Here is a 14117-nt window from a genome sequence, read left to right as displayed (position 1 = left end):
TCTACAGTAGGTCACTGAGTTCTTCCTGCAGTAGGTGTGTAACTGTTTTTAGTCTGACAGAGACTTTGTCTACAGGCTACACGCGGGTAAAAGGTCAACGTCAGATGAACTCATTAGCACATGATCTAAAGAACCAGATTTGCCCTGTGACTCAGTTGTTGTTGCTCCAGCAGAGAGATTAATCAGTAGGTCAGATGATACAGATCAATCAGTCTGATGGCTCGGGGTTATCGGTTAATTACACAACAAAACCCGAGGCTCTTGGAGCAGCATTTTAAAAGGAATAGAGTAATTGGATTAGGATTAACAATTAACAGTGTCCCATTTTGGTATTGTAAAGCAATGCAACTCAAAGCGATGTTTATTGTCGACTAATCAATCATTTTTGTCTCAGTCAACTAGGATTTCTTTGGTTTTTATGCCTTTTTCACGCTGAATAACCTTTTTCCAAGAAACTTCTGAGCATATATCCGGCAAACACAAGAATCAAGTTGGCGCTTTTGCACGATTCTTTATGAAGAAACCCAGTTTTACAGATCTGCCACTAACCCAAAACCGTGACTCTCTTTAATCAAGGACAGTCCGAGTCATCATTTGATGAGGCAGTAATTGACTGTTGAGGGAAAAAGAATCGCCGTATGATTATTTTAAATGATCCAGATCTTAGAGGATATCCATGGATTTAAACTACCGATGTTTCAATTTTGACCTAACAGCTGATGACGAATCTCATGCAGTGGGAGAGAACCGTACACTGGGAGCATTAAAGGGTTTCTACGGGTGCTAATGTCTCCGGATGGATTCAGATATGTGCTGGCCGACAGTGTTATAGGGACAATTTATCTCTGACAATGTGTCAACGTTTCTGTGCTGACCTCTCTAGGGCTGCTGACGATAAAGATAGACAAAGTCTCATTGTCATGTGTGTGTGACTGTGTGTGTGAGTGAGTGAATAAAAGAATAAGACAGAGAGCAGGCCTGTTTGCAGCAGGACAGTGCACAAACATTGCTCGTTTTACTGACGTCACAGGCAAGTGGCTGTAAAAGCAGGAAAATGTGGATTACATCATGCGGTCACAGTCTATCCACAGAGAGCCTGTTATCAGCACAGCACAGGCATACATGTGCTCTCTATGCAAATGGCCCCACAGCCCTCTGATAACCTGTCTCCGGTCCGCACTTCTGCAGTAATAAGTTATTACCGATACAATACAGTGCTCCCAGTCCAACTGAGCGCAGAGAGTTTTGTTTCTTTTTCTCTCTCTGTGTCCAGAGCCTGCTTAACAGACACATCGCTTTTAATATAAGAAGAGTTAAAGGAGATGAAACCAGTCTAACGTAAATATATCCATATTTTAATTTAAAGGAATAAAGTTATAAGAAAGCTTCAAAGAGACAAATTATTTTTGATCCCGTTTGAACCATGTCATGACCACACTACACTACGCTACAGTTATGATGTTTGTCAATCTAAAATTGAATTTTTAATGACAAACAGCCAGTTTGTCGTTAAACTGTCAGTGACAGTGTAACGTTGTGAATGTGAGTGTGTGTGTGTGTGTGTGTGTGGGTGTGTCTGAGTGTGTGTGTGTGTGTGTGTGTGTGTCTGAGTGTGTGTGTGTGTGTGTGTGTGTGTCTGAGTGTGTGTGTGTGTGTGTCTGAGTGTATGTGTGTGTCTGACTGTTGTGTGTGTGTGTGTGTCTGAGTGTGTGTGTGTGTGTGTGTGTGCGTGTGCCTGCGTGCGTGTGTGTGTGTTTGCATGTGTGTGTGTGTGTGTGTGTGTCTGAGTGTGTGTGTGTGTGTGTGTGTGTGTGTGTGTGTGTGTGTGTGTGTGTGTGTGTGTGTGTGTGTGTGTGTGTGTGTGTGTGTGTGTGTGTGTGTGTGTGTGTGTGTGTGTGTGTGTCTGAGTGTGTGTGTTTTTGTTTTTTTTAAATCAATCTGCTCCCAACAGACTCATTCTTAACAGGCGCTGCACTAGTCCTAATTACAAGTATTGTGTGTGCATCCGAAGCCTGGTGTGTCTTATGCTGCATTCCTCAGCACTGGGACATGGGACTTCTCCTACCTGGAGTTTACGAGCTCCGACTTCAGAGCATTCCAGACCATTTAAGTCGAACGTAAACAGAAAACATGGATGACCACCATCAGATATGTTAATTAACATATTGTCCAGCGGTGGATAACATTGGTTGACATTAGAGCGGTATTCTAGTGAAAGGATCTGCATCAACAATTTGGAGCCGTTTATGTAAAAGCTCTACATATGGATATTAAAAGGAACTGGATACAATATGTATATGTACAATATATATGCTGTGACACTTGAGATTTAGCTTTTTATTCCATCTAAATGAAACATTAATGTTTATAGAATATATATATATATATATATATATATATATATATATATATATATATATATATATATATATATATAATATACACATTAATGTTTCATTTTATATATATATATATATATATATATATATGATAAGAGGTTATAACTTATATTTTCATGCGAGAATATTTAAAATAATTTGTGTTAAAATTGCAGTATCTAATACAACACGCAGGGAAGTAACGTTTATAGCCTGTGTCTCCACGGGCGCCGCCATTGTTCTCCGACTTATCTTGGTGAGGTCGGGGTTGGTTGAGCTCCCCCAAGTTCGCAAGTGTTCACGTGCACTTTTCCGAGTTGGAGGTCAGAAAGTTCCGACCTCCCACGGCACTGGAAAGCAGCATTACTCCTTTGTGCCATAGAGCTCCAAAAACTATTAAAAAACATCAGGGAGCTTCAAGTGTATAGTGGTTTGCAGCTGATACTAGTCCCCAATAAATGTCCTTCTGTTTGATTAACATTTGGAAAGTTAAGACCAACCATATTCTTTAAAGAAGCAGTGTGTAGGATTAAGGGGGATTTATTAGCTGAATTTAAAATATATAATATAATATACAACTCATTATGTTTTCAATAGTGTATAATCCCCTGATACTAAGAATGGCTGTGTTTTTGTTAGCTTCGAATGAGCCCTTCATATCTACATGGGGAGCTGGTCCTCTTCCATGTTGCACTGCCATGTTTCTGTAGTAGCCCAGAGCCGACATCCAAACGCGCTGTAGAGAGGGCCTTTCGCCTTATTATGTCACCTGAAGGCCACTGTAGTTTCTATTAAATACTTGGAAGGGGAGGGGTGAAGGACGCCGTATTTAGGTAGTTGCAATCTGCAAAATACGAAACCCCTCCACATGCTGTATGAAAACGTCCCGTGTTTTTGGTGTTGGTTGCTTCAAGAAGTGGTAAGAATACAAATGAATATGTACTGTATGAGCTAAATGTAATGTTGTGAATTTAAGCAGCTATATATAGTTGATTATTTTGGATTTGTTGGTACAGTAGTTTACCTTATAGAGCTGCGCTCTGAGAATGCAGGGCTACTTGTCGTTCCTAGAGTCCCCAAAAGTAGAATGGGTGAGCAAAGCCTTCAGCTACCAAGCTCCTCTCCTGTGGAACCAACTCCCAAGTGTGATTCGGGAGGCAGACACTGTCCCCATATTAAGAGTAAACTTAAAACTTTCCTTTTTGATAAAGCTTACAGCTAGGGCTTACGAGCCCTTAGCAATGTTGTTATTTTTAAAACTGATTTTGTTCTGCTTAATGATGCCGCTATAGGCCTAGTCTGCCGGGGTATAATCCTGTTCCTGGTCCTCTAAACCTCTCTCCTCTCTGTTTGTATCATTCATGTCTCATCAATGCATGTTACTAATTCAACTTCTTCCCAGGAGTTGTTTGTGCTTTGTTGTCTCTCAGGTCTCTGGTGATTGTGGTGGTGCCTGCTGCTGCGTGGTCCTGCATGACGCTTCCTGCTGCTATTATCACTATTACTCATATAAACTATCATTAGTCTTATAAAATATAACATTTGTAGCCATAAAAACACCATCAGTGGTATGTCTCATTGTATCACAGCTGTTATTACCACTACTCATCATTGATTATATTTACCATCAAAATTATTATCATTGTCTGTATCCCCAAAGCAATTTCAGTCAAAAGCAACTGGACTTGGTTGTTTGTCTGGGAAGACGTTTCACCTCTCATCCAAGAGGCTTCATCAGTTCATGTACGCATCTGACCAGGCTGGGACTGGTCCAAAGGTCACGGCCTTGTGCACGCCCTCAATAGAGGTTAAATACCTGGATCTCCACACCAGATAGTTGGACCGGTCCCAGCCTGGGGATAACGATGACCTGGACACACGATTATCATTGTCATATTCTATCACCTTAGCTGTGCTTGTTTCTACTATTCTACTGTATTAACTGCCATTACAAATAAGTCATATTCACATTACTATAGATATTATTATAGTTGCTGTTACGCTTTGCTGGAAGTGTCTCTCTGTCTGTCTTTGTGTCGGTCTTTGTCTCTCTCTGTCCATCTGTCTGTCTTTGTCTCTCTCTGTCCATCTGTCTGTCTTCTCTCTCTTTCTCTCTCCTTTTCTTCCTCCCCAACCGGTGCAGACAGATGTCCGCCCTCCACAGAGCTGGGTCTGTTCCACGTTCCTGTCTGAATTGAATTGAATTGAATTGAAATGTAATTATTAAACTTGATTATTTAACATTACATCTCTGGATTCTACTCCTTATGTTTTCAACTCAACGCTCAGCTGTGACAATGACAAATGACATCACGCAGATCAGCCCCACATGTTCTTGTGTGACACTGCAATAATTTTAATCCAGGGAATTTTCTTTTCAATGCTTTTTATTTTGTTAACTACCTTAAACTTGCTCCGTGACATTTCAATGTAACAAATAGAGTAACCACCTTGGGCCAGATAGTAAAAAGAGGCATTATCATTCCATCTTTCAAAAAATTTGAATGATGTAGCTAAGTCACTCAAAGTTTCTGCACCATAAGCCTGCTTATCATGAATGCAGGTCAAAGGTAACAGCGCTGACACTACTGTCTGGTATGAAAGAGGACTGTTTTGTTGTTCTTTCCCCACAGTTATCCAACTTTAGAGCCTTTTGGAGCTTCTCTGTAGTGTTGATAAAGACAACACACTGAATCTTATCAGTGAGTCGCACATCTGGTGGTGCTGCGTTCAGAAGTCAGGACTCATCAGGGGAGACAGGACTTTAGTCTTCAAAGCAGACAGATACCAGCATGCCGCCTGTCATACATGTCCTCTGTGACACTAAGTTGAAAGGAATGAATGCTATGGGAGGCATTCAATAGCTGTTGAGATATTTCAGTCTGTCAAAGTGGTGGCATTGCCTTCCACAGAGTCACATCACCAGTGTGGTCTTCTCTGTATTGCCATAGACTATTTTTGGAATATGTATAGGTTTTGTATAAATTATACTTGACAAAACGTCAACCACATTTGGTATTCTTGCGCTTATTTTGCACAATCCATTTACTTTAACAGAATTATTAAAGGAAATCAACAAGGAATAATGGTCTTGATCACCTACGGGTAGGTAACGTAGTTTTAAACCTGCATTAATGGCTTTTTTAGCCACTTGGTAGCAGCAGAAACAAGCCTCATCAACCCTGTCTCCTAAACAGTTTTCAAGGCATATTTTCCATCGCGTTGTGAAGCGGTTGCTGCTTTAAACATGTGAATTGAAACAAAAATACTCGGTGAGGTTCAGAAAAAAGATTATGCTTCGGGTTCAAATAAGTCTGTTTGTTAAGTAGTTAAGTATGTTAAGTCACAGCAGTCACCTGGGTGTTTGTTTGAACCCCAAGCAGACTTTCATGGACTTTGATTAGAAAATATGGTACCCTTGAAATGTAATTGACTGTTTAGTTGTATAGGAACATCATTTTTACACAGGGCTGGCCTTAATTGATTGGCTTATAGTGATCTTAGCTCAGTCCATAGGTGACTCGGCTGAGAACCGGAGGGTCTGCGTTTGGAGTCCTGGTGTGGACCATGAATGGAATGTGGACTCTCCTGGGCACTGCGGAGGTGCTGTTGAGCAAGGCACCGAACCCCCAACTGCTTGGGGCGCTGATCCATTTGGCAGCCCCCTCGCCCTGACATCTCTCCATTAATTGCATGTATATAGGTCCTGTATGTGTGTGTAACCTGTATAATAATAATAACAGAGTGAAAAAATTGAATTTCCCCTTGCACGACTAATAAAGTAATAATTCTTCTTTTTCTTCTTCTATATGTATGGACGCCTTGACAGCTCCCTAAAAGTGAAGCCAAAACATCCGGATCGCAACCTTTGTTGTTTGGTTTCAATTTGTTATTTGATGCCGTAAAATGAGCTGTAACTGTATGATTGACAGCTGTGATTGACTCCTGAATGGTTGGGCAGGTGCATGGGTGGGACTTCGATACCTCCTGATCCCTACTGCACAGACTCTGGATGCAAAATTACATCATAGCAGCGTCCATATCTGGGATGTTTGGCTTCACTTTTGTACAGTGGAGGAAGTGTGTCGTCCATCTTTATATACAACATTCATTTGGAGTCAAGTTTCAGGTGAACCGATGAATGTAAGTCCAATATTCACCAGTCCACCAAGTCCTACGAGGAACAATTACATATGATATTTAAAGTTGACCTCTCCGTTGATGACACATCAAAAGCTGAAAATGACATAATCAATATTAAAAACAACTCATGAGTCTTTGGGTAGTAGGCTAATAGACCTACTGTGAACCATCTTCACAGCCCAGTGAGGCCGCGTGAAGCCTGCCCCATCAAGAAAACACACTGGGTTAAAGTTTAGAGACAAAGAGCAGTAGTGTATTCATGGTGTTTCTCCCACTGAAAGTCAGCCCACAAGATGATGTGGACACCCTGGCAGCTCATATGACCAGAGAAGTGTGACTTCAAAACAGAATGACTTATTCATAACAACTTCATACCTCTTCACGTGGACCGAGCCAAGCAGTGTGCGTGTTTGGTGTAAACCTCTGAGCACCAATATCCTGCACTGACACTCACTTTGAGAGTGGAGCCTATATGGGAAGACTCTTGCTCCGACATGAGTCAGCGGAGTAATCTGAATGTCTGCTTTAAAAAATGAACAATAATCAGGCCATTTGTTATCACCAATAAAGGCGTTATAAAGGCGTGAGCATGCTGATTGACTTTCGGGGACACGTATCTGTGGGAACTATTCTCAATGCACAGTCCATTTGCTTGGATGTCATTTCCATTGATTTCCATAAAGCTTTCAAGCGCGTCCAGAGGCCCGCTTCAGAGAATAGAACTTGCATATCAAGATATAGCAGAAAGAAGAGGCACTTTATCATATAAGCTATACAAAGGTGCACATTATTTAGTGCTAATAATGCAGTAAGAACATAGGATGAGACAGATGCACCACAGTCAACACCTCACCTCACCACACCACACCACACTTTTTCTCCCCACCTGAATCTCCTGACTCCAGAGCTACATCCTCCTCCACTCTGGATATCTAATCCCCATAAGCCTTTATAATGCCCGGGCAGAGAGAGAGAGAGAGCGAAAGGGAGGGAGAGAGAGAGGAAGTGGAGAGAGGAGAGTCTGAGCTTAATGACCTTGCAAGCCGATTACAGCCACGTTCCACAAACAGCCCTGGGAGGCCTCGCACTCAGCCTGCACAGCCAAACCAATTCCAGTAGAAAAGGGAGGCTCTGAATCCAGATACAGTGACTCATTTAAAGGCAGTAGTGACTGACGATGGCAGCCTACTGATGATAATCATGAACCTCTGCCCCCTTTTATCAAAGAGTTCATCCATCTGCCACTTGAGGGCAGCAGAGGAGTTGTGTAATTACACAACCTCCTGCTGGAGAAAGTGTGTCACTTGGCCAGTGCTCCCTGCTGGGCTAATAGAGTGTCGACCTGACCTAAAGACAGAAAGTGTCACAGAGGTGGATTATTAGGCAGGCCACTTTAGACCAGGGGTGGGGGAAGGATTCAGGTCCTTTACTTAGGTAAAAGTATTAATGCCACACTGTCAAAATACTCCGTTACATAGTAAAAGTCCTGTGTTAAAAATGTTAAGTTTAACTATAAAAATGTGATCAGGGAAATGTACTTAAGTCGAGACACTAAACAGGCAATAACGATGTTCCCATACATTGGTCCATTTTGAGATTTTGGGCTATTTTGCTTCATTAACATGTCGTCTTTCAGACTAGTGGAAAGAAAAAGGCCAAAACAAACATTTAGGTGTTTATTTAACTGTCTGTGTCTGTGGATCTCTCCTAAATTCACTGAAGGTTAACATTAAATAATGCCTTATTTGCACATTTAAACATGACATGTCACAAAACTTGTAATACAAAAATATGTATTATGTGTCTTTATGTCAGTAATCAACTGAAGAAGTTTGATAGCGATATATATAAGTTAAAAATAGTTACACTTTTCACTCCTAGTTGCAAAATGTATGAAATTAACACTATATATATTTATTTTCTCAAAAGAAATGTTCCCACATCTCCACTTCAGTCGCACTTCCATACACCAAACGGTCCTGTTTTATTCCATTTCATATTAATATCCTGATCTATGCTACACGTTACTCCTAAAAACAGGGCAAAAAAGGATTTTTCAAAGGCTGTTGGCAGTGTTTTCTGATTTATGGGGTGATAAAAAGAGACCCCCTCTGTAAAGACCTTTGACTCTGATATGTCAACAAAATGAAAGGAGAATTTTGAACCTGTCTTCATCCAGTGTTCACATTTCTGTTGTGGAAATGTATGAAAATCAGCCAACACGTCCTCATACCTAAACAACAGACAGACTGCCAATAGAAAGAGGAAGTCCCTCCCCTTCTGTGGGACCCATGAGAAAAAGAACGGTTTTAATCGACTGGGGAAGCTCACTGATGGTATCTATTAGTTCAAATTTCTCACTTAATACATCTGCAGTTCATCCATCGGTCATCTTGTCTTAGCATTACTCATGCATTAATGTAAAAGCAGGAGTTTACTGTTGTAGTTGGCTGGGGCGGTGTAATGGTTGTTGTTTTCATTCTGGATTCATCTGCTGATTGTTTTCTCCATTCATCCATTGATTTTATGTTTGCAAAGATGAAAAAAAGGAGTGAAGAATGTCACTTCCTCTCTCTCAATCGAACCTAAAGGACACCTTCACGAGGCCTATTTGGTCTAACCCGTCGCGAAAACCTCTAAATAATCCAAAAGTAATTCAAAAGAAAAGATGGAATTATGTAATGCTTTTACATAAAGAAATTACTTCATATAAAGAAAAAGTAGCTACCGATTAATTTCTGTCGCTCAATCATTTCGATATTTTGCATACAGAAAAATTATTTATTATTAATTATTTGTAAAATAACTGGTAACGGTCAGATTATTGTAGTGGAGTAAAAAGTATCTGTCTGAGGTTTATAAAGTGGAATCAGAACAAAATACATATATCATATTTTAGCTCAGTTACATTCCTACACTACCATAGGGAAGGTTTTGGTTTCCACCGTACTCTACGGGGGAATTGTTGGGTCTATGTAAATCACAAATAAGACATAGAGTGTGGTCTTTACCTACTCTGTAAAGTGTCCTGAGATAACTTTTGTTATGATTTGGCACTGAAAACAATGAATGAATAGAAAAATTGAATTGAATAGTCAGGTGTAAACACCATGCAGGACAAATATCAACTGTTTGTCTCTACTTGAAGTTGTTGTGGTCTTTAAGATGCTGTTGTTTGTGTGTTGAATTTTTAACACCTTCTTGAGCTATAAATACATGTGCATGTGACCTGATGTTTGCAAGACGCCGTTGGTGATGTGGCACAACACTCTGTGCATGGCTCACACTGTTGCATCCGATTCAAAGCCACTGCTCTGACCACTCGCTTGAGATTGCTGCACGCTCTAGCAATTTCCAGGAGTTACAGTCAGCTGTGCGTTAAAACCGTCGTATCTACACAGTTTCATCTTTTTGCTGTAAGCTTGAGACACTTTCATTAAACCGAGGTTGGGAGTATTTTTCAACCAATAAACAATGTTGTCTAATCCTTCAGATGAAGTGAAAAGAAGACATGGCACACTGTGTGCATGTGCACGTTTCCTTGTCCTAGTTAGACAGGAAGTCTATTTCAAACACAGGAGGCCATTTGACCACCTGCTACAGGCAGCGCTTTAAAAACTTTTCATAGCGTTCACTATCCCCCACATGAAACGTTACCATTCCTTTTGTTCTTCTCCAACCATACAAATATATTTATATACCTGTATGCAAAATTACACTCTCCACAGCCGCACATCATGCATAATATAATATATGTTACATCGGCCCGATTCACACCCTCTCATCTCTTTGGTTGCTACTTACACAGGTTAAGTTCATTTGCAGTCAGTCACACTGTTACGTCCATCAATACAAAATGCCACAAACAACAACAAAACCAGGTTCAAATGCAAAAATGATTTATTGTTCCCTAACAAAAAAGAACTAAACCTGAACCAAAAGAACAAAAATGTCAGACGAGGTGGTAAAAATAACAATAAAAGGTGCTCTGGCCAAAGAAAATGATGCAACAAATTAAACCAAAACACCAGGCTGCTGCCACCAGTCTGAGTAGAGAGACAGAGAGGGCACAGCTCTCTTCATGGCTGAGGCCTCATTAGGCCAACATGGAGCAGCTTGGGCCAAGAGTCTTTAATCAGGGTTCAGGAACAGCAAGGCAGCCTGAGGTACTACTGGAGCAGAGAGACAGGTTCTGTTCCAAACCTTATGATCTTTAATGAAGTGCACACATTTTAACACTGATTTACACATGCAATGTTTGTTGGTCACATTAACAATTTCTTTCTTTTCTTTTCTTTGCGTTATCGTGCCTGTTAGTGCGGTTTGTGGTGGAGAAAAAGGAGCAGCTGAGGGCGTTGGACACTTAAATCCTGAAGCCAGATCCTTGTCATGCGCTGCTATATTGTTTAGTTAGTTTTCATTTGTTTAGTCAGAGGTGGCATCTTATGTTTGCTCATGTGTCACTGTTTGTTCAGTTAACACACTCTTTAGGTCCTGTTATTTTGAGTAAAGTTATGTTACACTGACCTCTTTTTATATGCCTAGTTATTAAGGTCTTGGTGTATAATTGTTCTGCATTTCTTGGGTAACTAAAACCCCACATTTTCAACCACCACTGCGGTGACATGGTGCCTCAGTGCTTGGTCCCTAACAACTACAACGTTTGGTAACACTTTCTACGAAGCCCTCTGCAGTGCATTATGAGGACATTCATAGTGAATTATAATGCATTCATAATGCTTCATGACTACACTCATTAACACACATAATGCTTTCTAATGCACTTCATCGACAATCATAAACCATTAGAGTACAATGATGTCTAAGTTAAAGTGTCTTATGGATGCTCTTGACTCGTGATAATAGACTGATGGGGCTTATATTACATTATGACGACCTACACACACCTCAACAATCAGCATATGTAATTGTTTGTATTAAGGGAACTGAAGTGCATATTGATGAATCTATAATAATGCATGCTTCAATATTGATGACATGCATTAACATTGCATTGTTAGTGGTAAGTGAAGTGTAATGCTATAATGACTCTTTAAGCCCTATCAGTCAACCTCTGGTTTATAACTAGTCTAGAAAGCACGTGAACTTTGAAGTAATTATAAGTCACATCTATAATGTTTTATGATTATTAATATAGAGCCTCGAAAAGCATTACTTGAACATCTTGAAATTGAGGGACTGATGTTAATTATATAACAATACAAACCATGCACAAAAATAAACTTATTCCTCAACATATGCAGAATCTGTTTAAAGTGAAGGCTTCCAGTTATAACCCAAGGAGACAAGTGTTTTTTGAGAAAGAAAAGACTCCAACTACTTTAAAAAAAAATCCCTGTTTTTCTGTTAGATGGGTTAACATCTGGGAAAATTGTCCTGTAACATTAAATAATGATGTACTCTGGTCGGCTTTGAAAGACTCTATAAGAACCACATCATTTCTCGTTACAGTATGGAAAGTTGAATGTTTTTGTACTATCTTGACTTATGCGCTGTTCTTTATTTTGTTGTGATCAGAAATGTAAGTGTACAGATTGGTTTCAAATGTTTGTGACGTGATTCTTTTGTATTTTGAATTCATTTTAAGGTAAAATGGGTAGGGGAATATAAACTTTGGCTTCCACTTACACCCTTTTGTTTATATAAGCTTGATATATACCGAAATAAATAAATACATTTATTGTGTGTTCCTGAGTGTGGTCATGAAGCATTATGCATGTGGTCTTCATAGAAAGTGTTACCCAAAGTGTATACGTGTCTCAGCCGTGTCCTGCTGCTGCTCATTTTCTGTGTTATATGTGTATCTATCATTTTAACCTCTCCAGAATTTTTAAGGAACTAAGACCAGCCTCAGTTTGAGATTGATACGTCTCTGTGATTGTGCAATGGATTAAGTTTCATTATTCCAAGGGGGTATATACCGTACATTTGCTCATCCAAATCAGAGCAGAGTAATATAGAAAAATACTCAATTCAAAGCGCAATTTGCATTTCTTTAAATGCATATAATCATTTTCTTACCATACTCCTGCTATTTCCAACTGCAATGTTGGACTATGGGGTCAATATTAGTCACACAATAAAATATGCACAAGCCATTCACAGGTAAATAAATCCTTTTATTCAGTTGTCAGAGTAAACAGTCACTACAGACAGTAGTGTATTGGTAGATGATGGGTAGGTTACAGAGGAGGAAGTGGGCATACTGTCTCTTATATTCCAATGGGCTGATAGGTGGGTATACTGTAAACCACCAGAAAAAGAGGCGGTTTTTCCTGCGTTGATGTTGCCGACATTTTGCCCCACCCCAAAGTGCGTTTGCACGGCTCACTTTTTGGGACAGCGGTCGTGGCAGGCGCAGGTGAGAGCAGCAACCAGCACCACAAATTCGCTGAAGTCCACCTCGGAGTCTCCGTTGAAATCCAGACCTTTCAGCATCTTGTCCACCTCCCCTTGGTTCTTTGCTGCCTGCACAGACCAACAAACAACATTGATATTTTTAAAATAATACATCATAGATAGATAGATAGAGAGATAATTTCTTTACTCATCCCCGAAGGGAAAATTATTTTGTTGCAGCAATGTGGCACAACTGAATATAATATAATACAATAGAACAAAAATAAGATAAAATCACAATAAAATTATCTGGGTATGAGAAATAAGTAGAAACAGAGAATGGAACATGCACTTAGACATAAGCACGAGATAAATCAAGATAATTGAATAGTAAGGTGCAGTGGCAGGATGATGGCAAAATAAAATAATAATATACTAATGTATATGTACATGTGCATGCAATAATATATGATATGTATGGGATATGTGGTAAGGGTATAATATACATACTGATACTAAAAAAAGACTATACTATGAATATGTGGACAGAGAATGTGCAAGAATTTACAGATCATACGACTGTATGCAAGCGGGAAGACTGAAAACAAAGTGGGGGTCTCTTTGTCCAGGCCTATTTAGTAGAATACAACAGTGTATTGTTCTTAAAGGTAGGTCTTTGGTTGCAGAAATTACAATAACTTAATGTTGAGGCATGACACAACGATGGGAGAGGGACTTTAAAGTGGTCAGAAACGTCAAATCCACCTTAACAAAACATCTAAAAATGAAATCATTTCGAATGCGGCTGGAGATTGTTCAAAATCCGTCATGGCTTTATTGTTCAAATGTTTACGTACAACTTCAAATCGACAAACATTTCCAGGCCAGGAAGTTAATGCTAATTTGACGTACAACTACAACATTGAAAAAGCCTGTTTAAACATCAATAGTCTGGAGCATTTTACACCATGACTCAATAGATTTTTACCGTGGTGGCTTCTTTTTGTAACGTAGCGCAGAGCTTGTGCAATGCAACATATATAAGTTTAGTGGACAGATATTGAAAACATGAGCCTCATTAAACAGGGTGTACGGTACCTTGAGCAGTCCGGGCAGCTCCTTCTCCAGCAAAGACTTCACCTCGGCTTTACTTAGGGAGTCCCTGCTGCCCTCACTGCCAGCATATGTATCGAAGGTCTTCATCAGGATGGCCATGGCGGTCTCGAGCTGGGTCAT

At 39.9% G+C, this 14117-nt stretch overlaps 1 protein-coding gene across 1 annotated transcript; it reads right to left on the bottom strand.

Annotated features, from left to right (window-relative positions):
- Nucleotides 1-12812: 12812 nt before the first annotated feature.
- On the bottom strand, nt 12813-14117 carry LOC310964253 (protein S100-P-like; the record flags this gene model as incomplete). The annotated part of the gene is made up of 2 exons (XM_083937311.1): nt 12813-13010; nt 13980-14117. 2 exons carry the CDS (start codon nt 14115-14117, stop codon nt 12870-12872), a joined length of 279 nt encoding a protein of 92 aa, XP_083793437.1. The 3' UTR covers nt 12813-12869.

This window comes from Echiichthys vipera, assembly GCF_963691815.1.
Source record: "Echiichthys vipera genome assembly, chromosome: 22".
In the NCBI taxonomy this organism is placed as follows: Eukaryota; Metazoa; Chordata; class Actinopteri; order Perciformes; family Trachinidae; genus Echiichthys; species Echiichthys vipera.
Note: the sequence above shows the minus strand (reverse complement) of the source record. Positions and strands in the feature narration are given on the sequence as shown.